The sequence below is a fragment of the Vanessa tameamea genome, chromosome 2 (genome assembly GCF_037043105.1).
Source record: "Vanessa tameamea isolate UH-Manoa-2023 chromosome 2, ilVanTame1 primary haplotype, whole genome shotgun sequence".
NCBI classification, from domain to species: domain Eukaryota; kingdom Metazoa; phylum Arthropoda; class Insecta; order Lepidoptera; family Nymphalidae; genus Vanessa; species Vanessa tameamea.
In genome coordinates this window covers 11380958-11407059 of record NC_087310.1, presented here as the reverse complement: position 1 = coordinate 11407059, position 26102 = coordinate 11380958, and the positions used below count along the sequence as shown (strand labels likewise).

At 31.7% G+C, this 26102-nt stretch overlaps 2 protein-coding genes across 4 annotated transcripts in view; one reads left to right on the top strand and one right to left on the bottom strand.

Moving 5' to 3' along the window:
* Kcc (kazachoc) overlaps positions 1–26102 on the top strand; it is a 361663-nt gene that overhangs the window by 196635 nt on the left and 138926 nt on the right. The gene's annotated exons all lie outside the window — the stretch shown is intronic.
* On the bottom strand, positions 19269–23938 carry LOC135193341 (trypsin CFT-1-like). The gene is made up of 4 exons (XM_064215217.1): positions 23803–23938; positions 21950–22112; positions 20677–20932; positions 19269–19627 (listed from the first exon to the last, which is right to left on the bottom strand). Exons 1-4 carry the CDS (start codon positions 23855–23857, stop codon positions 19331–19333), a joined length of 771 nt encoding a protein of 256 aa, XP_064071287.1. The 5' UTR covers positions 23858–23938; the 3' UTR covers positions 19269–19330.

The window sequence follows — 26102 nt, the reverse complement described above, 5'->3', positions numbered from 1 at the left end:
ACTCTCAACTCCAAAGCAAAGGACTCCTCCCTTTGCTCATCAGCGGGTAAATTAAAAGCCGTTACTTTATTTTATTTTAACACTTAAATAATTGAAATAAATACATATGATTAAAGCATATATTGTGCACTAGGCTTTAAAATAAAATGAACAATTAATCCGTTAATCCGTGTGTGTGGAGACAAGTGGTGAAAATGTTCAGTAGTGGAGATACTCCGTTGATGACACCGGATGGCTACAGCAGCATATCACAAGGTAATTATTGTTAACTACGAAACATATAATTATTAATATTATTATGAGAAATAAGGTCAAGTTCAGAATCAAGTTCAAGGAAAATAATTTTTTTTTTTTAATGTTACTTTTACATATAAATACGAATGGTACTATTGCGTACCTTCACGATCAAAAGTCTCAATTAATTAGAAAATAGATACCAAACTGGCTATCCTTTTTTAATCCCCCGTATGGGAAAGAGATAGTGATAGACATATATTCGCTACCGATATCATCCGATTGTTTCTCACTGGCTGGTAGAAATTTAAATATTTTTTTCTCAGAAGAAAAGCTTTTAACTTATTCCAAATAGTTTATCGTTCCAGTTTGATTTACAATTCCAAGCACAGAACCTTCTAAGTAGCTATCTCAAGTATTTAATTGCAGAAGGGGCAAAGAACGACTTTTTTCATTATCTGATGGGCGAAACGGTTACACTGATCTCGTTACAAAAATAATACAATAGTGACGTGAGGATTTTTTAAATATAGAACATACACTATTATTATTACAACTTTTTTTTTTATAATATATATATTTTAAAAATAACTCCTACAAATAACCGTATATGTTCTAGAAAAAAATTGGCTAAGAAATACGTCGTTATTTTGAATACCTTTTACATCAGCGACCATAAGGAAGGTAAACTGAAGTAAAAGTTATTATAATTAAAATTTATACCAAAGTTATTACCGTATACAAAAAAATTAACTTTTTATTTTTATTTATAAAATATAATTTCAATAGTGCGTTCAAAATGTCCTCGGTAATATTTACTATTAAAAAAAAAAACTTGGCTACATAAACTAATATGAAAATTAAAAATTATACATTTTTCATTTTATATTAAGCTTTGATAATATTTTTGACAATCGAGTCTGTGATTAGAACACATGTATCTCAACCGAATATTTCGGGTTCAAACCCATGCAAGTATCACTAAATGTTCATGTTTTAAAATTCATCTCTTCCCCCTATGGTAAAAGAAAATTATCATTCTGTTACCCATGTATCCACCTATCTAAATTAGACCGTATCCTTACCTCAGTATTGAGACATATACGTTTTAATATATGTGCATATGTTATACATTAGATAAGATCATACATTTTTCAACCCCTTTCAGTTTTATTATCGGGCGGTAATATTTATCACATTAAAGTACAAAGAGTTAAAATATACCTTATTTTATAGACTAATTATCTTTTTAATATAAATGATATTCGTTTTAATGCAAGATATTCACAAAAATAGTCACATTTAAGTTTACATGCTGTTAACCAAAATGAAAAAGCTGTAGGAGCTGCTGACGGTACCTTTACTACTTACTTACTTATTACTTCATTCTTAAAATCAACACTATTTTATGGTGCGATACTTAATCGTCATCGAAATTAAATTAGTTTATAATATATTTAGACCATTTATAATCTTAAAGATTTTAAGATGATAGTATTATATACTAATAACAACGATCGTTTTATAAAATGCTTAGTACACTATGGTGTAACAGGACCATGTATTTTTCAAGGGTTATCTACATAACCTACGTAACAATTTGACTGTTGCAACTTTAAATTTTATGGAATAATAATATATAAAACTTAAAGTAATTCCAATTTTTCTCTTTGCCTTGTAAAAACTTGATCTCGTTTCTCAATATCAAGCTCAGTTGAAGTTACCAATCAGAAAAGGCTCCCTAATTCTGTTTTATACAAAACCTTCTATTTCTTCTCTTCGTTTTTTAAATTAAATATTGAAATAACAATCATTTTATGTATTTTTCTTATAAACTATTTTTCATGGAAACTTCATAATATGGTATGTTATAGCTTGGAGATGACTAATTTTTATTGACAAAATTGTCGGATTAGACTCTTTCCATGCTAACGGTCCCAAAAGGATAATATTTATGAAGCATTTGTTTTATTCAAACTAAAATTATTTTTTAACTTTGCGTTTTTGATCTATAGTTTTATTTTAGACATGACTCGCTCCGCTTTCTCTTTTCACCCCATAGCACTCAAGAGCAATGTAGATTTCCACCAGTACAATGAAATTTTTAGAATTCGATCAGATCTCGATTCCAGAGAATACCTTGTATACACAAACAAATTTTACCTCTTTATAATATTAGTGTAGGTAATATTAGTAGATTTTTAAATATGAGAAAAACATACGAAAGAACTGAGGGTGTGGAAAAATGATACTAATCGTAGTTCGGTAACGTTCGATGTATATATTAATTCAATATTTATATTTATCTGTGTGAATTCGGGACGCATAGCTAATCTTGATTAAGTGTTCGTTGTTATCAAATGTGCATTGTGTAAACAAACATGGGCTATCATAATATGATGTTTGACTGAGCAGCTCGTTAATCTAGCTAGTGTCTAGCTAGTAGAGTCCTGAGGGTTCAAGCCCGGGTCGAACCTGAAAATAGCCATTGGGTTTTTCTACCGAGAAAATCACACGGAGTCTGAAAGTAAGCAGGGTATGTATTGACGTGCCTCGAAAAGCAAGTAAAGCTTCGGTCGCCTGAACTCTTTCCGGTCTTATCGGATCGGATATGCTATTTTATCGGATTATGATAACGAGGGAATACATTATGCCCTATAGCCATAGCCATGTGCAGTACGCTAGTCTAGCATCAGATTGGCCGAATCGCTCACGAGGAAGTCAATGTTAAATGAAATAGCATATTTAAATAAAACGAATATTTTATTCAAATATAACAATTGCAATTTATAATGTATTTTTGAATTATTAAAACCAATACACATAGAGATAAAAATGTAGATAAGAATGTTCATCAATAACGTCGGACTCATTAACGATGTGTTAATTACGCAGACGCCATCCTGTGATTAATCATGACCGTCGTACCAAGCATATGGCCTAATTATAAGTATGTAAATTGTATCTATCATAGTATGTAATACATAATATATAATAATATCATATTGATTATTGTGACATCTCGCCAAAATTCAAAATATCACCCACACCAACTAGATGTCCGAAAATCCAAAACAGCGCGATTTTTAAGACATTTTCTGCCTCGCACAACCACTCTGTGGAACCAGCTTTCGCCGGCGGTTTTTCCGAACCGATACGACTCGGGAACCTTCAAGAAAAGGGCGTACTCTTTCCTGAAAGGCCGGCAACGCACCTGCAAGCCCCCGGTGTTGCAGATGTCCATGGGCGGTGGTAGTCACTTTCCATCAGGTGAGCCTCCTGCTCGTTTGCCACCTATAACATAAAAAAAAAAAAAGAAACAGTGGCCTTCACTTGGTGGTAGGGTTGATACCACCCACTCATCATTATTATATTCTACCGCCAAACAGCAGTACTCAGAATTGTTGTGTTCCGTTTTGAAGGGTGAACATCTCAGTTCCCAAGGTTGGTGGCGCATTAGCGATGTAAGTAATGATTAATATTTCTTACAGCGTCATTGTCTATGGGCGGTGGTGACCGCTTACTATCAGTCGACCCATGCTTTCGTCCGCTTACCTATACCATAAAAAAATACTGGCAAATTTAGTGTAAATACGAGAAGTAAAGAAAAACTCGTAACTTCTGGTTTTCGTCTCAGAAAAGTAAATTTTTCTGCCGCAGGCAAGATAATAAAAAATAATCCTCAAATACTTTTATATTTGCCAATCAATATATTTAAATGACATGATAAGAGAACTTTGATTGATAAGGCGTGTAAATCGATTAACGATTAAATACATGATAAAAAGTGAAGATTTAGTATTCGTCGATTTCGATGAAGGATAAGACATAATTGAGTTATTGTTTTTAATAATCTAAATAATTGATTGTCAGAAAGGGTAGCTACTGAGTTTCTTACCGGTTCTTCTTAGAATCTACATTTCAAACCGGTGGTAGCTTTAAATTTAATGTAAAATTAAATGATGATTAGTATCAGTATTGCACCCGTGCGAAGCTAGGGTGGTTCGCTAGTTAAATATATATATTTAAGGTGCAATCAGTGTTAGAATTCTAAAGCGTACACAAAGTTTACGCACTCTATAAAATTCGCTAATGAGGACCATGTTCCAAAATCAAAGTGCATCTGTTAAATGTATCTAGAAACACTATACAACTATACTTGTATTTTTTAATCAAGTAACTCTGTCAGTCTGTCTGTTGCTCTTTTACGGCCAAACCACTGAACCTAATTCAACGAAAATGTATATGACGCAAGCTTCAAGCAAGAAGCGAGCCCAAGGAAGGACAAAGGCTACTTTTTATACCTAAAACCTGATGATCGATCCCTAAAACGCGAGCGGAGTCGCGGACAACAACTAGCATTACATAAATTAATCACAGCTTTTCAATTTCTTCATAATAACGTAAATAGTAGGTATATTTCCAGGATCTTGAAGCTCAGATTTGATTAATATGTTTGAGTGAACACCATCTTGTTTCTTCTTCTTTCTTACCCGTGATAAATGCATACACCTTGACCCAGGGAATTATAACTCATTTTTCATTCGAACTTCATATATTAGTTGAATAAAATGTATTAGTGTTACATACCATTCATATTTCGTCGCGTAATATATAATATTTCGTTATGAAACTATATATTGTTCTTTTATTTTAGTAAGTTAGTGTAATTAGTATTATTAAACTATAAGTTAGTAACGTAAACGATTATTAATAACTTTTATAATTATAAACAAAAATACACAAGTTATGCCAGACTTTAGGATTGAATGAATTTTGTTTTCATTCTATGTATTTATAGGACGGAGGCAAATTTATCATATTATATCCGCTGATAATAAGTGATGTTAATATTGACATGGTGAATAACGAAACGTATGATGTTAGTTTTTTGTTTATAAGCGAATAAACTTAACAATCATTTAAGGATTATTATACTGTACAGGATAAAAAATTATTGAAAAGCTTAGAGTTAGTATTTTTTTTATGATATAGTTGGCATACGAGCAAGTTCACCTGATGGAAAGTGATTACCACCGCCATGGACATTTACAACAAGGAGGGGAGGAGGGGCTTGCAGGTGCATTGCCGGCCCTTTGCTTGAGAGTTCCCAAGTCGTATCGGTAAATTAAGTATTCGTTGATGTTCATACACGATATACAAATATAATTTCTATGTTTATGATTACTACATTTATATTTTTTTGATTAATGACCATGACCATCTTTTGACCATGACCAGTGAATACTTGTAAGATGCCTAAAAAATATTCAAAACCACCTTTGAGAGTCTACTTGAAAAAAAAAATATATTTTGGTTTTTTATCTTCCTAGCTTTTCTTATTCATAATTATTATTACTTAACCCCTAAGGTATATCAGTCAACTATATTTCAAAAAATTATAAAAGTTATATTGGCATTAGGAGTTATTTAGTAGTTTTTGGAACGTACAATAAACATTTATTGTACAAGAATTAGTTGCTCAATTTAATTTTGTAGGATATTCAGGCGTCAAAACCGTTAAAAAAAAGAAATATGAAAATATAAAGATAATATAAATTTATATTAATATAAAATATTATTGTTTTAAATATAATGATTCAATCAATCACATTTCGTTATCGTCTAAAATTAAAAATAGGTCTTAAGTGATAGGCATAATGCCTGAAAAGTTTACATTTTTCCAATCGACGTTCAATATAAAGAAATTTATTTATATTGAACGTCGCTGAACTAAAAAATTAAAAAAACTATTTAAGGCTCCAAAGCGCACGGTACTCTCAACTTCCATTTTCATAAACCTAACTTTACGAATAGCTCGAGATAAAAACGTAAGAAAAGTGATTTTATATTGCATACATTAAATTTAAATAAATTGTTAATTATTTTTAAGAACTATGAGGTTTATATAAAATTTTCTATTATTTAAAATATATTTTGCAGTTAATCACGTTACATGTAGGTTAACTTTACAGGGTCAGGTAGCTAATGTGTGTCTCAAGTTCATGTAATTCGATGAAAGTGAAACATTGTCCCGCGTTACAAAGGGCTCTTTGTGCTACTGTTCCTTTTGTCTGTAATGTAGTTCACTTTCAAAGGCGAGTCTGTTAATGACTCTTGATAGTAGGTAATCTATCGTAAACTACCTACTGCTGACAGTTATCCGAAGAAAACATCACGCCGGGGTAACCAATGTTATGTATCCGAATAATACGGCATTAAGACAAATGAAACCGTGCAAATCGAATGACGTTGGAAGAAATCGTATTATCAGAGGTATATAAAATTAAAAAGACCTTTAAATATCCCCAAGTATATGAGAAAGATTAGTTTTGAAATACAAAAATCTTTTTACATGCAGTTATATTTATTTAAAATGCGTGCTTAAGATACAAAAATCCACAACAGCGCGATTTTTAAGACATTTTCTGCCTCGCACAACCACTCTGTGGAACCAGCTTTCGCCGGCGGTTTTTTCGAACCGATACGACTTGGGAACCTTCAAGAAAAGAGCCTTCCTGAAAGGCCGGCAACGCACCTGCAAGCCCCCCGGTGTTGCAGATGTCCATGGGCGGTGGTAGTCACTTTCCATCAGGTGAGCCTCCTGCTCGTTTGCCACCTCTAACATAAAAAAAAACATCATTTATAGAACCATTCTGTAAGAATAAACTCAAATCCACCGTAAAATACGGCAATCAAATTTCAGAAAATGTTATGCACTATTAAATTTAAAAACTTATAATATTTAATTGATACTTAGATCAATATATACAGTTGTCGTATACGTAATACATATACTTTTGCACACTTTGAGTCGCTTTTCAACATTTAACGGCTGATATACGAAGACAGTTCTTATAGAACAGTACAGCTGTTAGATAAGGTAAAGTTAGATAGAGAACCCCTAGGAGACCTCCGATTAGCCGCAGGGGGGATGCGTTACATCAACATGATCCCACAGCCTCTCCGATACGTGTCGAAAACGGTCCAAGTAGCTCCAGGGCCCGAATACTATTCGAAAGGTTACCACAGAGTGAAAGAAAAAGTTGGAGTTGGAAGTTTTATTCCAGAACCACAGACTATCCATGACCAAGACGCAATAAAATTCAAAATTATTTGATATTTCAATTTTTTCCTATCACATACCTTAATATTCCATAATTTACTTGTGTATAGAACAAGGCGATTACGATGTTCAAATCCCTATTGTAGCGAAATTCTTAACTCGTATCAAGTTTGAGCTCCCATAAATACGTGATCAATTTCATCCAACGTCAGCCAGCCCGCAAACCTACATGGAGAATATACCGTATCATAAACCGTATTTTGCACCAGATCATTTCACAATTTTCACCTAACGTAGTCCCTTGCTATGTATCGACCAGATAATATCGACAGATGAGAAATATACTAGATATTCCGAATACGCGCAGCAACATTTTGCAATATATTATATGGGTTTCAGTATGATTATAGATAGAACGTTCACAAAAGAGCTGTGATAAGGAATATTTAATATATAAATATAAACCATAGGTGATAAAAATCATGGAAGTGGAACCACTGTCAACTTCCAGATTTCGGGTCTCTACTGAGAAATATTCGATCGAAAAACCAAACTTACTTTAGTCTGACATGGAAACCCTGGACCTACCAGATCCAGGACTGCAGAACCACTGCGTTTTTATAAACTAACCTATTTAACCAGATTTATAACTAACACTAACGAGGTATTACAACAAGCCAATTAACTGTCATGGAAACCAGCAACACAACCAGTAACCGTACAGTAACCTTCAAACACCAAGGACAATAATGACGTCTTCCATATGATACAAACCTTGCGTTAATACTTAATGTTTTCATAACGTCCGACTCGACTAAAAATAACCAAAGGTCCACTATCCAAGTATAACCATAACTCCTACTGAGTGTTCAAACACTAATAATACGATAACTATGTTAGACAAATAACTATATATTTACATGCGACGTCGTATTTCCAACGATTTTGTTAATGCTCTGAGTACGTACCACCCACTTCACATATTCTACCGCCAAACAGAAACACTTATTGTGTTCCAATTCGAACGGCACCTACCAAAGTGATGGCATCTTCTGTTCCTAAGATTGGCGGCGCATTGACGATGGAAAGGCAGTGGTAACCACTTACCATCGCGTAGCCCATTTATCAATCTATGTTAATTAATAAAAAAAGAAGTTATCATTATTATAATAAATAACAAACAATATACGTTTTCATTTTATCACAATGTAAAGTTTGTTTTTCATTACGTGTCACTAACAATACGGCGACTGCTATTTCGATCGTACGTCGTTCAATAACAATATCAAGGACTCGCATGTCATAAATCAATGATATATCAACACGCCAATGTCAATCCAACATTTCAAGGTCCTGAAAGCGATATTTTGTCATATATGAGCTTAAATATAAATGAATGAATGAATTTGTTGAGATCGATATATATAGATATATAATTATTAAGAAAGTAAAAATGGAATGTCAATGACCTAATTTTTTTTTGGTTTATACTTATTATTGTATTTAAAATATACATATATATAATATACATATATATATATATATATATATATATATATATATTTATAGCTAAAAAATATCGTAATCAATTTGTTACGTTTTGTTATACTTATAAGTATTTTTTATAAATGTCTGATTTTTTTAACAAATGAACGAAAAAGCAAAAGTCTTAAATAACACGATGTTTGTCGCTTTTATTCCCTTATAAATAAACTCTTTTTGTGTTTAAAATTTAAATAATCCAACGACCCTTATTATATAAATGTCTCTATTACGAAGACTCGGCTTGAGTAATGGCATAATCTAACATTTAATTTAGTTAATTTGGAGTATTGTAATTTACAGTTTCATTATCCAAAAATTAAACAGGCTTACGACTGTACCGCGTAGCCATAAAACATTCAGTTTCCCGAAATAATTCCAGTCATAATTTATAATTTTAAATAACGAATATTTGAATTCTCGAACACGTTGTTATTAAAATAAACCCTATTGTGTTTCGAATTCAAATAAAACAGCCTTGGCTTCAGCCATGACCGTACCTTAATAGAAGCTATAAACTGCTCAATGCTGAGGCATACGTAGCAAGTTCAAGTAGAAAATCGATCCAGGTAGTCGGGCCTCGCCGTGCCCGCTCGGGTGTTTCCGCCCGCTGACATTGGCTTCCGTTACAACAGACGGAAAATTTAGTCAAATGAGTTGCGTTCACAAATTTAAGACCTAAGCTTTATCAGTTTAAAAAAATATGTTTTTTTTAATATTTTATTTTAAAGCCTTACCTTGAAATTTTACCAGTACTATTACAGAATACAGAAATTTTGTTTTAATTAACACATCAATGTTTTAACCATTACACTTGTAAAATTATATCATAGTATTATTTGCTGATACTGATTGTTTCTTAAGTTCTCGTTCGAAAAGTACCCGCAATTCTTTATAGAATTTTGTTTTCATTCATTATCATTAATATAAAATTATAATAAAAATTATACCACTTGTATTTAAATTATGTTGCATGTTGGCAGAAAACCGGACAGACCTTATGGAAAACATTTCAGTGTCACGTCAAACTACACATACACCGATAAGTTTTCGCTGCGTTCGTCCAATTTAAACTATGTCATAATACAACATTATAGATATTAATAGCGTAAGCCGAGTGAGTCCCAGTGATTATGGGATGATAGCTGCATATAAAAAATCGGTTATGGTCTTATTTCGAAGAGCTTCAGCCGTAGATGTGCAGAAAAATAAAGAGGATACTTGATTGCAATATATTAAATTGTTACAATTAAAAAAATAATAAATTTTAGAGAGCGGCTAAAAGTTACTGGCCGGTTAGAGAGTTACGGCTGTATAAGAAAAAAAAAATAAAAACGTAAACAAAATTAAATTGTTATCGACAAACTCCAATTCTAACTTAACTAATGTATAATGTATTTGACATTAAAAAAATCATTTAGATAAAGTTTCATCATTTTGATGCCAAATGTAGATGAGTGAGTCGTACCTACCCAGATGGGTTTGCACAATACCCCCACCAAGTGAAATATAATCGTATTGTAATGACAATATAGGACAATTAAGTTATTTAATAAAGCGTACGCATTACACTTACTTTTTGATGGTCAAATTAAACACTACCACCGGTTCGGAAAAAGGAACACCCTGACCTGAGAAGAACCGGCGAAAGAAACTCAGCGGGTCTTTTTTTTGTCAAATTAATTAGATACATAATTGTATATGAATAGAAACAGCCAGGAGGCGATCGTTTCATTCCCAAGGTGTCTATCAAACATAAACTCACTAATTGTATAGTAACCTTTCGCACACAAGCGTTCTTTAACAATTTTTTTAAATTTGGAAATAGAAGCATTTTGAACGCTTTCTGGGATCCTGTTGTAGAAGCGTATACATTGCCCCACAAAAGAGTTACTGACTCTATGCAGTCGAGTAACAGGAGTAACGAGATTGTGTTTGTTCCTTGTACCAATGTTATGAGAATCACATTTTCTCATAAAAATAATAAAAAAATTCCGTACATACAAAACATTACAGAATATATATTGAGAAGCAACAGTTAATATCTTAATTTCTTTAAATTTATACCTTAATGATACCTTGGCTCCTAGGTTATAGATTGCGCGAATAGCCCTCTTCTGCAGCACAAATATAGTATGGATAGCGGCTGCGTTACCCCAAAGCATAATACCGTAGGACATTATACTGTGAAAGTAACTGAAATAAACTAGGCGAGCCGTATCAACATCGGTAAATAATCTAATTTTTTTGACCGCAAATGCAGCAGAACTCAGTCTACCCGCCAATCCGTTTATATGGGGGAGCCACTGTAAATTGGCATCAAGAGTAAGGCCAAGAAATTCAGTTGTTTCAACTGGATCCATCGATCAGGGATGTGGATGGATTCGAAACTTTGAAATCTGTGAAAGTTTTAAACGATATTGCGACCGAATATTATTCGATTGGCTTGGCTCTGAAGCATTCCCAATGGAGACATCGGAAATGCCTGCAATTTACCTCTATGTGGCAAAGTTATAAAAGCTTTCAACCCCGCACTTTTATCTGAAACTGACTGAAAGTAAAGAGAAGGTAATTCTAGTTCTAAGAATAAAATACATTTTGCTTCATTATCAGTAGAGAATACAATTAATCTTAACTTCATTAACTTTAATTTTTTTACTTTTCATATAAAAACATTTTTTTTAAGAAACATCAATTATATGTTATTTTTCATATAATTGGTCGCAAATATAATATATCGCTTATTTAAATCCAAATATCATACTTTATTTAAAGACTTTTACACGCGCCAATTTCTTTGAAACGTCATTAAATAATCACATATTACGTTGAAAAAACAACATTTAAGGTAACATCAACTGTGAAACGGGTAATAACCGTCGGTAACTCTAGATTTAATTACCACCCGCCCAGTCTTCACACGGTTGCAATTATCAGTAAATATAATAATATATGATATAGGTATATAAAATCTATACTCTATAATCAGGAACAATGTAGAGTTCTACCAACATTTTTTTTAAAGAATTGGACATTTAGTTCCGGAGATTACTTCTACATACAAACAAACCAATTTTACTTCTTTATACTAATGTATAAAAATAACTAAATAATAAGTCTTATAATTCATTATGTACGATGTATAATTTTTATATAACGAAACAAAGGAACTTGGAACCTGTAAAAGTCTATTTAAATAAAAAACTTTTTTTTTTTTATTTTAATAAAATACTTTAATGTTATATCTGTGACGATATTAAACATACATACAATTAGATCTGAAAATGTGTAATTGTAAATTAGAGGCTGAAATATTGTAATTATGTAACTTTATTGGTAAAATTATGAAATCTAAAAGCTTATTTTGTAATCGTATAAAATCACCGACCGGAGAATCACATACATGCATATTAGAACATATATTTGGTACATAGTTTATATAAAGACATGTTACATACACAATATCACAGTACCTAAACATTTTGCACTGAGTTAAATTAATTCATCATGTTTATTGCGTATACATTATCGGTAATGCAATTATATAATATCATATGAAATTAAGAGGGCTAATGTTAAATGTAACGAGAACTCTTGAAACTGGTGAATTGGCAGTCAGTAGTCTGGTCTTACCAAAATAATATTTGAGTATTCTTCAAGATAAATTGTATGTTATTAGCAAAGCTCTGAAAACATATCATTATTATGAATATGACTCTTTATTTTACTTAAAAACCGTTAGAAATTTTTAATTATCAAATTCTCATCAAAGGCATTCCGACATTCTATTGACACAATTTGTAAAATAAACGTCACATATACCAAAGACTTAATGTAATGTGCACAGACAGATAAAAATGTCGCTGTCACGTGACGGGATGGACGATGAGAGACATCTAATATGATGTTTATGAAATTAATTTATAATTAGAGAAATAAAATTATAATGAATATCGAAAAAGATATGATTTTGATAATATGTGGTAGCAAATAGCACTTGATGGTAGGGCTTCGTGCAAGCCTGTCTGGGTAGGTAAAATATTGGTTTTAATTTAGTTAAAAATGAGTTTTAAAAAAATATATTTCTGAGTTTTATTTGTAATAGTGTACTTATTATTAATTTGCATTATTATCAAAATTACACTTTATAACAGACTGGCTCTTTCATAACGTCTAGTGGCTCTTTCAATACCGATATGTTATGAAATAGCTAGAAGACCGATTTTTTTAAAATGAATATTTCGGTGATTTTTCAATAGTAGTTAAGGTTTTTTCGTATTAAATTATCTTCTTTAAAAAATCTTTCATGCCAATTCTCCCCTATATATTGATCTAATAACAAAATAAGTGTCATGAGTGCGATTTGATCTTTCCCAGGAGGACCTATTTGAAGATAAAATCATGAAATAGAAGAAATTCTTGTCCAAGTAAATCCACTAAAGATTTGTGAATTATCATACTTGCCAAGCCTTATTCCGAATGAGGCGTTTTGGGGCATTTACATGCAGTGTCTATTAAATGTGATCTAAAGATATAAACTTGGAGATATATGTATACTTAAATAAATTCAGTATCAGCTGAATACGTTTATGTATTTCGCTACGTAAGTTATTCGTTTAGAATTCGTATTCCAAGTGAAGGTTTTCAAATCATAGAATCCGCTCGGAGTGGTTCCACTTTAGCTCTACGGGTATTTGACGCTGTGAAATTTGAATTTTCCTTGCTATTTATATTCCTGAATAATATAAGATATCTGATTTGTACTAGTCCATATCACGTATTTATATTTATTGATTTTTTTAATATAAAATATGCTATTTGTTTTCAATTACTATTAACAAAAAAAAAAAAATTTTAGTACAACTTGTTAAAATTAAGTTTTTCGAGTTACGTCTTGTCTCTTGTCTATATATAACTACAACTACTATAAAAACCTATAAATGTCTTACTTCTAGGCTAAGGCCTCCTTTCAACTTAAGGAGAAGGTTTGGCGTTACCATCCGCTTCCAACACGCTCTTCCAATATGCTTTGGTGGAAAACATACGGCAGGATTTCATTGAAGTTAGACACATTACATTTTCTCGCGATGTTTTTTTAACTGCCGAGCACGAGACGAATTTTAAACACTACAAATATATATTTAATATAACCTCATTAACTTATTTTAATAACGAAAACCTATTGATTAACTTAAACAGCTTAATCTTTAATGTAGATATATAAAACCTTATATTTATATAAATATTTCAAGTACATTATTATGTATAAGACTAAATTCTTACATTACACTGGATGATGTATGAATAATCACTAATTACATACGTACATTATACATATTAGTTATAAATAAATAAATAAATATTGGACAACATCACATACATTACTCTGATCCCAATGTAAGTAGCTAAAGCACTTGTGTTATGGAAAATCAGAAGTAACGACGGTACCACAAACACCCAGACCCAAGGCAACATAGAAAACTAATGAAGTTTTTCTACATCGACTCGGCCGGGAATCGAACCCGAGACCTCGGAATGGCGTACCCATGAAAACCGGTATACACACTACTCGACCGCGGAGGTCGTCAAAAGTAATAAGAGCCGTAAACAAAATAAGAGTAAATAAGAATATATTGAAACTCTATTCATTGTGTATTTATTACATATTATGTAAAAATAATCATAATATCTACATATACACTACCATTGAAGTAACATCTGCCCTTTGTTTAACAATGGTATACGTAGGCCGCCAGCTTTTTCAGACACAATAAGTCATTTCGAAATGACCTTGAACACAAACCGTGCCTCTAAATCTCACGTGCAACTTTAACTCAAAGCGAAACAAAAAACCATGAGAGTTTAAGAAAACGCTGATAATAGAATATTAATTATATTAACGACCTCCGTGGTCGAGTGATGTGTACACCGGTTTTCATGGGTACGCCACTCCGAGGTCCCGGGTTCGATTCCCGGCCGAGTCGATGTAGAAAAAGTTCATTAGTTTTCTATGTCGTCTCGGGTCTGGGTATTTGTGGTACCGTCGTTACTTCTGATTTTCCATAACACAAGTGCTTTAGCTACTTACATTGGGATCAGAGTAATGTATGTGATGTTGTCCAATATTTATTATTTATTTATTATTATTATTATTCGTTACAAGAACAAGTAATTCACGCTTGTCACGTTAACAGTCTACATTTAAAGCGGGTTAAGCTGCGAAACACGATACTTATAAAATTATATTTAACAAAATCAGCGCTAAACATTTTTTAACTCTGATTGGCTTATTAAAGGACTTTTGAATCATCATGCTACAATGTTTGTTTTAAATTTAAAGCTAAACCGATTCGAAAAGTAGATTCTACTGGCAAGAACCGGTAAGATACTAATAGACTCTTCTCTACGATTTTAATAACAGAGTTTTATCAGTTAAATTATTACATATACTTTTTTATAATTAATATAATATTGTAATATGTAATATTTTTTTGTTATGACATGGGATTTAAAATTGTTAATTGACATAGTTAATCGTTGAACTACAAAACGCGCCGAATATTGAGGTATAAGTTTTATGTATTTTGGTTTTATTGGTTTTTCTAGGTACCACCCCACCCACTCATCAGATATTCTACCACCAAACGACAGTACCGGTATTTTTGTCTTCCGTTTGAAGAGTGAGTGAGTCAGTGTAACTACAGGCGCAAGGATCATAACATCACAAAATTGGTGGCGCATTGGTGATTTAAGAAATGGTTAATATTTCTTAAAGCGCCATAGTCTTTAGGCGGTGGTAACCGCTCACTATCAGATGGCCCATTTACTAGAAAAAAAAACAAAACAAAAAAATGAAACGTTTAAATGTTTTTTTTAAAAATAAAATCATAAGTAATACATCATTATCTCCTTTCAGGTACGTAAACAACTTTCCAGAATGAGAAGGGCTGAGTCACGCTGTCTTTTGGGGTACTCGGTGAGTTTACAGATGAAGTATTTATTTAGGCGACGATCGATACTTTGCAAACTTAAATAAGTTTAGTAAAAAAGGTATACCCATAACTCAGGAACATTATACATTAATGCACACGTCGATATCCATATTTACTTAACTTTATAGTTTGTGAAACATAATTCCATAATTACATTGTACTATATATATTTATGTAAAATCATTTATAAGCATATAACTCCTTTTACACGCAATTGGAATTTATATGATAACCATATATTGAGATTCGTATCATTTAATATCCTAAAATATTTTTCAAACCATTGTTTCAAGTACCTATCCTAAATATTAACATATAAATTATGTTTAGGCGAACATTGGTTAATATTGTGTCTTCGTCTTTCGACAGTCAAGTCAATTGTGTTAGAAAGAGAGAAAACAATGTTTAATAAAATACCCGTTTAACAACGTTTTCAATGCCGTCATATTTTACGCTGATTTTAGTGAATTAAAATAAATTATTGTATTAACATAATTTGTTAATAATTACTTGATTTATGTGATGCAATAAGAATGGACGGGTCTCGGGTTATTTAAGGAAATATTACGAATAGAATTTTAAGTGTACAAGTTAATCTGGAGTTGGCTGAGATCTGGAGTTGAATATAAGAGAAGATTCATAAGAATATACACTCAATATAACTTACATAATCTTAGGTCTAATTTGTTTTTAAACTATTAACTTAAAAAAAAAGTATTTATCATCTTATAAAAAAAAATTATGTACATGTTTTTTCTGGCATTCATATATGCCAATTGAGCGCTAAATATTCTGCCAATGTAACATATAAAACAGATGACGATGAAGCTTCGGGCGACAATTAATTTAAAATATATAAATTGTTACCATTGATTTGACCATGCAAAGCAAAATACATCATTGTTCACTAAACACTCGCTTATTAAGCGAGTATAAGTGAAACCGTATAATGCTTTAAATATTTATCGTAACGAAATATTTCATTATAAGAAAATGTAATAAAAAAAGACATTACGTTTCTATTTAATCTTACGTATAATCCAAAAACTAGACCGCAAGAAAAACAATGTCTAACAAGCAAAGTTGGCAACCTTCCATATTTCTACTTAAGCTGAAACGAAGCGTGCCACTGCTACGATATTTTACGTTACCCGTCTATTAATAAGTGTACAAGTAAACTTTGGTAAGTGTTGTTAAGAAACCCAGCAATGAACGAAGATATTAACATTAAAGTCGCTTTTCGCAAAAACTCTGAAATGTGTAATAGACGCCTAAGCTTGAACACATAAAATATCTCAGCAGCATACACAAGTTTATTACTAAACTTATAACATATTATTTTGAATTTTGAATAAACGATAGAATCTCTCATTTATGATGTATGAATATATTTTATGTTGGCGCAGTTATAATATAATTATCGCTGTCGAAAATTCAATGGGTGATGAATATTTTTTTTACATTAAATATATTTATGATTAGTAATATGATTCCATTTTTATTAAAATACGGTTTCAATAAAAATTACAATAAATAAAGCAATATATAATTTGTATAATAATAATAAATATGAAGGCAATTATGATAATAATAAATATGTATAATAATAATAAATATTAATTATATACAAATAAAAATTAAAAATAGTTACTATACAAATCATGACCGAATGCTAAAACATGAACGAGCCGTCCTGTCACCAGTGGAGGCAATTAGGCAAGATGCTATACTTTTAAATAATAAATTATAACCTAAAAACAATCGAAAATAATATTATTAATATATCTTTAGTGACATCAGAATAGTTTAAAAATATATTAATGTATTGACAAATATGAGTCTTAGAGATAAAAATAACAACTGATAGTATTCATTTATAACTAGACTTGCAACATTAATCAATATTATCTTATGAATTTACAAAATAACGGATAAGACAACAAATACTGTCTGACATTAAATTCGTTATCCCAGATTATAAACTAAGCGTTATTATCGATTGATATTGATTGCAACGGACAATGAATTAGATTAACACATTTCGTTACAATAATTCTACTACTCTATTAAACTGTATAAACATATCGTTATAGTATCTAATGAACCGTGATCGGAACAGGATCAACTTCATTTTTTTTAAATTAAATATTGTCTAGCATACTGGAAAATGGGCCATCTGTGTACTACAGTTAGTACAAGCCACAGACTATCCAATACACCCCATTTATTTATTTAGTAAATATATTAAATAACGGCAAATCAATCGTTGACGCCTCCGTGACACCTTTACAGTTAAAACTATCAAATAATTTCCTGCCGCGTGGAATTCGTCAGGCTAAGCCATACAGATATGTAAAAGTTGTTTGTGTACTTATTACCTATCAATGAAACTTTATCATATTACATTATTACGTGTACGTATGCATAACATTTGTTTGTGTGTGTATTATATGTATATTAATGTGCGTATTTCTTATATATAACGTTTTATTGTTAAGTTATTTTGTTATCTAAGTTATTTATAAGTGAACACTTTGCCGGATTTTTATCCTACCTTAATTCTGAATAGAGGTTTCCTGAGAGCGATCACTCTAAGTGATAAGGTCGCCTTTGCATACTTTATAATTTACCTGCTCTTCTTTTTATATTTAGTATAAATCTTGTGCAATAAAGATTTAATAAGTAAATAAAAATACGTGTTATATAATAAATAAAAGCATGTACTTATACTGTTGATATATCTTTGTAGCGTTTTTAATAAGACTAAATAATTACGCTTGCATTTACTTCATTCTTTTTAACAGCAATATTCAACTATTTTTATCAGATTTCTTGAAAATATTAAGAATTAGAAAAAAGGTTGTTTTCAAAAAGGCCTGTAATGAAAATATTCCATTGCTCAAAAACTACACGATAAGACACAATTTTTCTTTAAGATTTTTTTAAGTTCAAGTTGAACAAGTTCCATCGTGACACAATGACACTCTCAATATGCGCACTGAATGTAAGCATGTTAAGCAATATACTCTTGAAAACTTAATATAAAAATATCATCAATTAACATTTTTGCCAACCAAGAGAACTCCTATCGACAATAGCTTAGCGCCTAATGTACTGCAAAATCGTAATACAAAATTTTATCATTCTTATATCGCCACTGTGACGCCATATATATAAATACATATATAAAAAAAATTGTTTATTTTTACTTTTGTACTGTCAATGAAATAAAAGTCAACCACGTGAATACTATTGAACGTATTAGTACGAGATTGATCGGTCAATCAACGCGAAATCGTCCCTAAATGGTTAAAGGTATATTATTTTTTTGAGTTTCGTTAATCCTCTCCCATCTATATATTTAATGTCCAGTGGAGCGGTCGGGAAACAGCTAGTATGTTATAAATACTTTTATAAATAAAACTCATATAATATAATTTCTTATCATTTTTAGCATTTATTTCAATTTATTTAATATCAATGGTTATTAACAAGTTTATGTATTAGCCTGAATCCACGGAGTGAATCGAGAAATGCGCGTATTTACACCTGGGTAACGGGCTAACCCACACTGGTGACCCCACGAGCTAACACCGATGATTACAGAGTTATGGACGAGAGGACCGCCAGCGTCGTCCTGGCATTGGTCGCGGCCGCCAACGTCGAGCCACCCAGAGCAGAGCATGTTATCTGTGATAGAATACATCAGAGCAGCATAGCGATTCTTACACTCCTGTTGGTTTACAGTCCAGATCTGCACGTGCCGAAGCTGCTCAGACTTGGCACCTCCAAACTGTAAAAATATTATTAAAAAAACATATATTTAAATTATAAGGAAGTAAGTGGCAACACCAGACAAAGTAAGGGTAAGGATGTAACGTAAGGTAACTGTTTACGTCTTACATACGTAAAACTTAGTAACCGGTAGACAACTTCAAATATAACATTATGAGACGAGTAGGAAAGCACTCCTAACATCAGTCAGTTCAGTATTGGATTCTTAATAGTTCAGTTTCAAAATTATCACCAAATTGTAAATATTTTTTTTTTAAATTTTATTTTTAATAGTCTTTAAATATTAATAATAAAGTATTGACAAACAATTGATAAAGTTCAAAATTTAATGAATATATTTAATCGTCAACGCCTGAAACCATTTATTCTGTTTCATGTAATAGATTTAAGCTGAAACATCTCATCACGTATATCATTACTTTATTAATTGATAGATCACCTCGATACTGAATATGGTTACAAACATTGGCCATGTTGGTCGTAACTATGGGCCATGTCGGTGCACTTTCTCGTGCACCCGTCGAACTGAATGATACAAAACATTGTTAATTGGAATGTTTATTAAAATTCTGTGCTTGTTTTTTGGGTACTGAATTTGATCTTTATCTAATCCGATACATTTACAAGCTGGTATGGCTGTGCAAGCTCATGTGAGTAGGTATCACACACTCATCTAATATCCTACCTATAAGCAGCATTACTTAGTACTGTTATGTTCCAGTTTGAAAGATGAATGAGCCAGCCACTGGCTCATTTACTCTGGCAACGTAATGGCTTCTAAGGCTTATGACATATTGTGGCTAATATTAGCCACAATATGTCATATTTTAATTACTTAATTAATATTATAATAACAATATCAATAATTACACAATTAATATTATAATAATAATATCAATGGACGGTGGTGACCACATACCATATAGTGGCCCATTCGGCTGTCCGCCTAACTATACCATGGAAATCATGCATTTTCTCTTTATAATTATTTTCCTATTACTACTTTTAACTGATTTTTATAAAATGGCATGATTTTATTATGCTCACCGAAGTTGCTCCCCATCCAACAGCCCACACAGCTTGATTGTCGAAAATCTGATAGGTAGTGCCAGCGATGGACCCGACGCGTACGGTGTTGGTGATGTCCATAGGCGTAGTAGTTCGAATAATGGCTAAATCACTGTCGAACGTGCGTGTATTAAAATTAGGATGGAGGACTATCTGTTCGGTGAAGTAAATAGTACCACCGCTGTTGGCCCACGTGGACCCAGCCCTGATTCGCCAATTATTTGTTGTATCACCACTGAAAAACCAAAAATAAATAAATAAGTAAATTTTCTTTGACTAGACCAAACAGCTTTTATTAGAGGTCGTTCGAAATTAGAAGCGGTACGTCACTAAGTTTCAACTCATCTACGTGACACACAAACAGAGACGCTGTAAACTTACGTTTCATAATTAATATTATATTGTTATTGTATTGTATGTATATAAGTGAACCTATTATATACCTATTTTTTTATTAATAATATCACACGAACAATCTTCTAAAGTTACATTACATAACAACAACAAAATAATTACATTAGATAATAGCTATGTTTAGATTATTTTATGATATAATATGTGAGTGGGCGACATTAGCCAATGTGCCACCAACCTTGGGAACTAAGATGTTATGTCCCTTGTGCCTGTAGTTATACTCGCTCACTCACCTTTCAAGAAATACAGAAATACTAAGTATTGCTGTTTGTCGGAAGAATATCTGATACTTATCTGGCTGGTGACCTATCAACCGTAGCTTTTATTTTTGTCACTTAACAAACTAAACAAAAGTCACATTATTACCGAATTCAAAATCATAAACAATGCGTTGAATTAGTGCCGATTGAGCCGAGATGGCCCAGTGGTAAGAACGCGTGCATCTTAACCGATGATTGCGGGTTCAAACCCAGGCAGGCACCACTGAATTTACATGTGCTTAATTTGTTTTTATAATTTATCTCGTGCTCGGCGGTGAAGGAAAACTTCGTGATGGAACCTGCATGTGTCTAATTTCAATGAAATTCAGTCACATGTGCCTTAGCCTAGCTGTAGTGCCGATTGATTTCTCAGAGTTAAAATTATTTAGTAATTAAAATCTCAGTTCAGTAATCAGAATCTCAATTCTGAATCCTTCTTAAAGAACATGTGAAGTTTCTCAATGATATATCGATTCTATGGTTTTAGTGCAGACAAACAATTTAATACAAATTCTAAATCGTTTATGCACCAAAACTATTAAATATAATTAATAAATAAATGATTCATATTAACTTACATGAAACACTGAGCGGCAGACAAGATGTGTCTGCTGGTAAGAACACTACCGGCACATGTCTGCCTATAAGTCACCATGTCTTGCGAACGGAGGAGTGAAGTAATGTATGGATACGACTCGACATTTGTGAGTGTCCCACCCATTATCCTCATTGATGCCTGGGCTGTAACATAACATTCTATACTCTAAGTATTATGTAGGATTAAAAATATGCTATCAATATCACTAATCGTCCTCACAACTTAGAAATAAAAGGTGAATTTCATAAAGGTGATACAGAGTAAACACATCCATAGACATTCTTAAAAAATACAGATACGATACACAGAATGATTTGTCATCTCATATGCCTCGTTAATATAATCAAAATAACAGAAAACACAAAATAATGCTCGCATCAAGATAAATTGAAAAAACCTAAAAGATCGGTAACGATATTCCATATCGTCGAAATAAATGACTAAATGAGATTCCTGCTTGCATCAATATACATCGACTTGTCATGCGGGTAAGAAACATAATAGATGCTAATTCTCTAGTCACCGTCTCCATAATCGGTCAATATTCGTAATATTATATTAAAGACGAGTATAGCCCTCATTCTAACAGGAACCTTAATGGTAAAGTCGACGGCAATTGAACAGTACTGAAGACTTAATTCTCGTACGATTCGGTTTGATGCCCTTAACGATTTCTGCCTTGACAACATATGGTATTACTAACATCGATTTTACGTTCAATTGGTACTTGAATTCGATGCTATGCGAAGTGTACGTTATTGCTTTAGCTACCAAAGGCCCTTGATACGTGCGGTAAACTTGTACTATATCTATTTTGTACGTATTATAGTCTGATTACTGATTGGTAATTAAATTACATATGAATGCAGTCAATTGTTGTGATTTTATTTAGAAGTTTTAAAATTTGTAAATTGTGACCCTTTGAAAATAATCTAAAGAGGTTTTTTTTATATGAATACTTAAGAAACATATTTATATTTAGCTATTAAAGGCTGTAAGATCATCTGGGAAACTCGTCCCTTCAAATCGGAACGCAACAAATATAAAAAAAAAACTTTTTTGGAATAAATATGAGTGTCACATATTTCTCTCTTGAGATTGCACAAATCTGTAATCTCAATAAAAATAAAAGATTTTAGCTCTACGTAAAATTTACGTACCTATTTGAAACATTATCATCCGAATATAAAGTATAATTATTTTCCTATCTTTGAATTAAAATAAATCAAGGAAAAGTAAAGTAGAATTATGACCAAAATATAACCCATAGGATGAGAATTTTTACAGCTGTACCGTTTTAGAAGAATTTCCATCATCGACCTCAAAGGAAGAATTGTATTAATCATTGTCATTGTATTGTCAGCATCCTAATCATTCATATTCAACTTCATAATGTAATCCTGTCATCCTGTGCGCGCGCATCATAACAATTCACTGTCATTTTTTTTAAACGTGCGAACATCTGCATTTCATTGATGATGTGATTATTATGCGTACAAACTGAATTGTGAACATAATAATAAAATATTCGAATTTTTCGAAAATTTGTCGAATATTCTCTAAATTAAATAAATTTTTGAATTGTTACTCAACACGGTTCGAATTTTCAAAATTCCTTTTGTATACTACACTGCACTGATTCGTTTGCACATAATTTCTTATTTGACAGCACTAATAACTACCCCTTTAATATCCACGCGTGAAAACGACATATAAAATTTAGTCTATACTCAGCAATATTTTCTTAACCTTAGAGATAAGAATAATAAATAATTTAAGTAAAAATAAAAAGTAAAAATAAAAATATATGTCAAAATAAAAAAGTAAACTCACAGCTGACGGTGGCCAGCCCCATGGCCAGAAACGTAAACATGAAAACACCTCTCATTTTCACTGTACAAGCCAACTGCGGTTGTGTCACATCTGTCTCACAATTTATATAGAGAGGTTAATTGATTAAAACCTTACTAATAGATAAGTGATACTATCTGTCATTTCAATTTAATCTTGTTTCATTTATAAATATTGATCATCTTCATATAATAATACAAAATAAAAAATTATATCCGACTGTTTACCTATATTTTTTTCTCAAGGAAGATAAATATGAATATATATTTTTTTAATTAATATTATAATGTCATACGTTTTTAACGTGTCCTCATTAAAATTTAAGATTACTAGAAACTTTTTTTGTTTAGACAGTGGTTAAAATTATAGAAATAGCTCTTATTGATATGGATTCGTATATCTGATGAAAATAAAATCTATTCAGGATCACTCCTATCTGTCCGTTTGCTACTGTAACAGTAATTAGATTATTTATTTGTTTTACGAGATGTTTTTCATATAACAGTGCCAACAACCTTAAAAATTGAGATCCTATATCCCGTGTAGCGTTAGTTCACAGTATACACACGGACTTTCTTACCTTTCAAACTGGATTTATTTAGATTCAGAGGGGGTATAAAATTAATAAATTAAATTTAAACATATACCTAATTGCCTTACCTATCGAGGTGATGCATCTATACTAAGTATTGCTCTTTGATGGTAAAATATATAATGAGTAAGTGGTACCTACATATAGCTATTACAAAGCCGTCTCACCATAAAAACCATCAGATTTTTGACTAAGTAACCCAAACCCTATTCAAACTAGGTTCCTAACAACTAGGCGGCGAGCAAAATGGTGAATTTTACTTTTGAAGTATAGTAGACCCAAAAATGTGTGATTATCGCCTTAACTCTCTTATGAATTTTCCAAGGCGATACGCATAAGAAACTCTCACTCCAAAATCTATTCGTCATACACAATGAAGAGTACTTGACAGACTCGTTCGAGAAACTAATAATAGCTAGAAACCAATTGTTTATTATCACATTTCTAGGAACTTGATGACGTAAACATTTACGATTGGTTTATATTGTTCGATTTATTTTAAGTTAACCTATTTAGAAAAAAAAATATTGTCAAAAAAATTAAACTTTCGAAGTAAATTTTATTACTTTGCTTTATTTAAAGTATTGACTAATACTTAAAATTTTATTGTCAAAACTCGAACAGTTTTTGTCATGCTCTTAGTTTTTATTTGACACTTGTGAATTAAATTTCCCACATATATTTATTTTCCATAAATCTACTGAGACAAAACAATGTTTTGTTAACTTTATAACTAACCGAAATATTTATTTGATACACATTTATTGATTACATTATTACTTGTTAGCACCTAACCGTATCTCCACCGAACTAAAAACAGTCTTATCTATCCAAATATTATAAATGTGAAAGTAATTCTGTCTGTCTCTTACGCTTTCACGACCAAACCTCTTTATCGAATTTGGCGAGATTCGTTACGAAGCAACCTTGAACCCCAAGGCAAGATATATACCTAATACCTGACAACCAACCCCTAAAACACAAGCGAAGCCGAAGTTGACAACTAGTAGTATACAAATCAGGTAATGTACATATGTATGTAAAAATAAAATGTCTTTGCATATAGATAGCATACCCAATATTAGTAATGTTCGTAATAAAATTGTGTTATTAAGTAAGAATAAAAATAATAATCCGCAGGAATGCTTGTTAAAGTAAAATAATCTCTTTTGTTCCTTGCTTTATCTCATGTTGCAAATCTTTCAATTTGTGTTCCAACCGAATGTTATCCGAAATTAATTTGCAACCGCTTTTAATCCCGTAATACTTTTATCTCTCGATTGAACTTCAATTTATATTCAAAGAACTGACCTACCTTTAAATTATTTAGTAACGTATAAGATACGGATTTCAATGACCTGAGGTAACGATTGCAGTTTTTTTTTTCGGAATTTGGCGTGACAAGTGCACACTTCGTGACGGTGTTGATATATTTTATTCATTTACATCAGATAATCAAGGAATATTATTTTGATTACTAAAATTACCAGTATGATAATAATTCTTTTTGTTTTTCACTGTTGTTTTCGTCTAGAGACTAATTGAAAGACTTCAGTTTCCCAGTTCAGGTCTCGGATCGAGCGCTCTCGAAGAAATTATCAGCTACTCGAAGTTTGGAATTTGCTAATGTTTGTCCTGCGCCTAAACTCACTCCGATCGTATCTGATTGCAATACGATCGGATTATGAGA

Excerpts from the sequence above, each read along its gene's own strand:
- LOC135193341 (XM_064215217.1), bottom strand. The coding sequence starts at position 23,857 with ATGAGAGGTGTTTTCATGTTTACGTTTCTGGCCATGGGGCTGGCCACC. Across the intron at positions 22,113-23,802 it reads GGGGCTGGCCACCGTCAGCT|CCCAGGCATCAATGAGGATA; the intron begins GTGAGTTTACTT and ends GTTATGTTACAG. Across the intron at positions 19,628-20,676 it reads TTGGATGGGGAGCAACTTCG|TTTGGAGGTGCCAAGTCTGA; the intron begins GTGAGCATAATA and ends ATATTTTTACAG.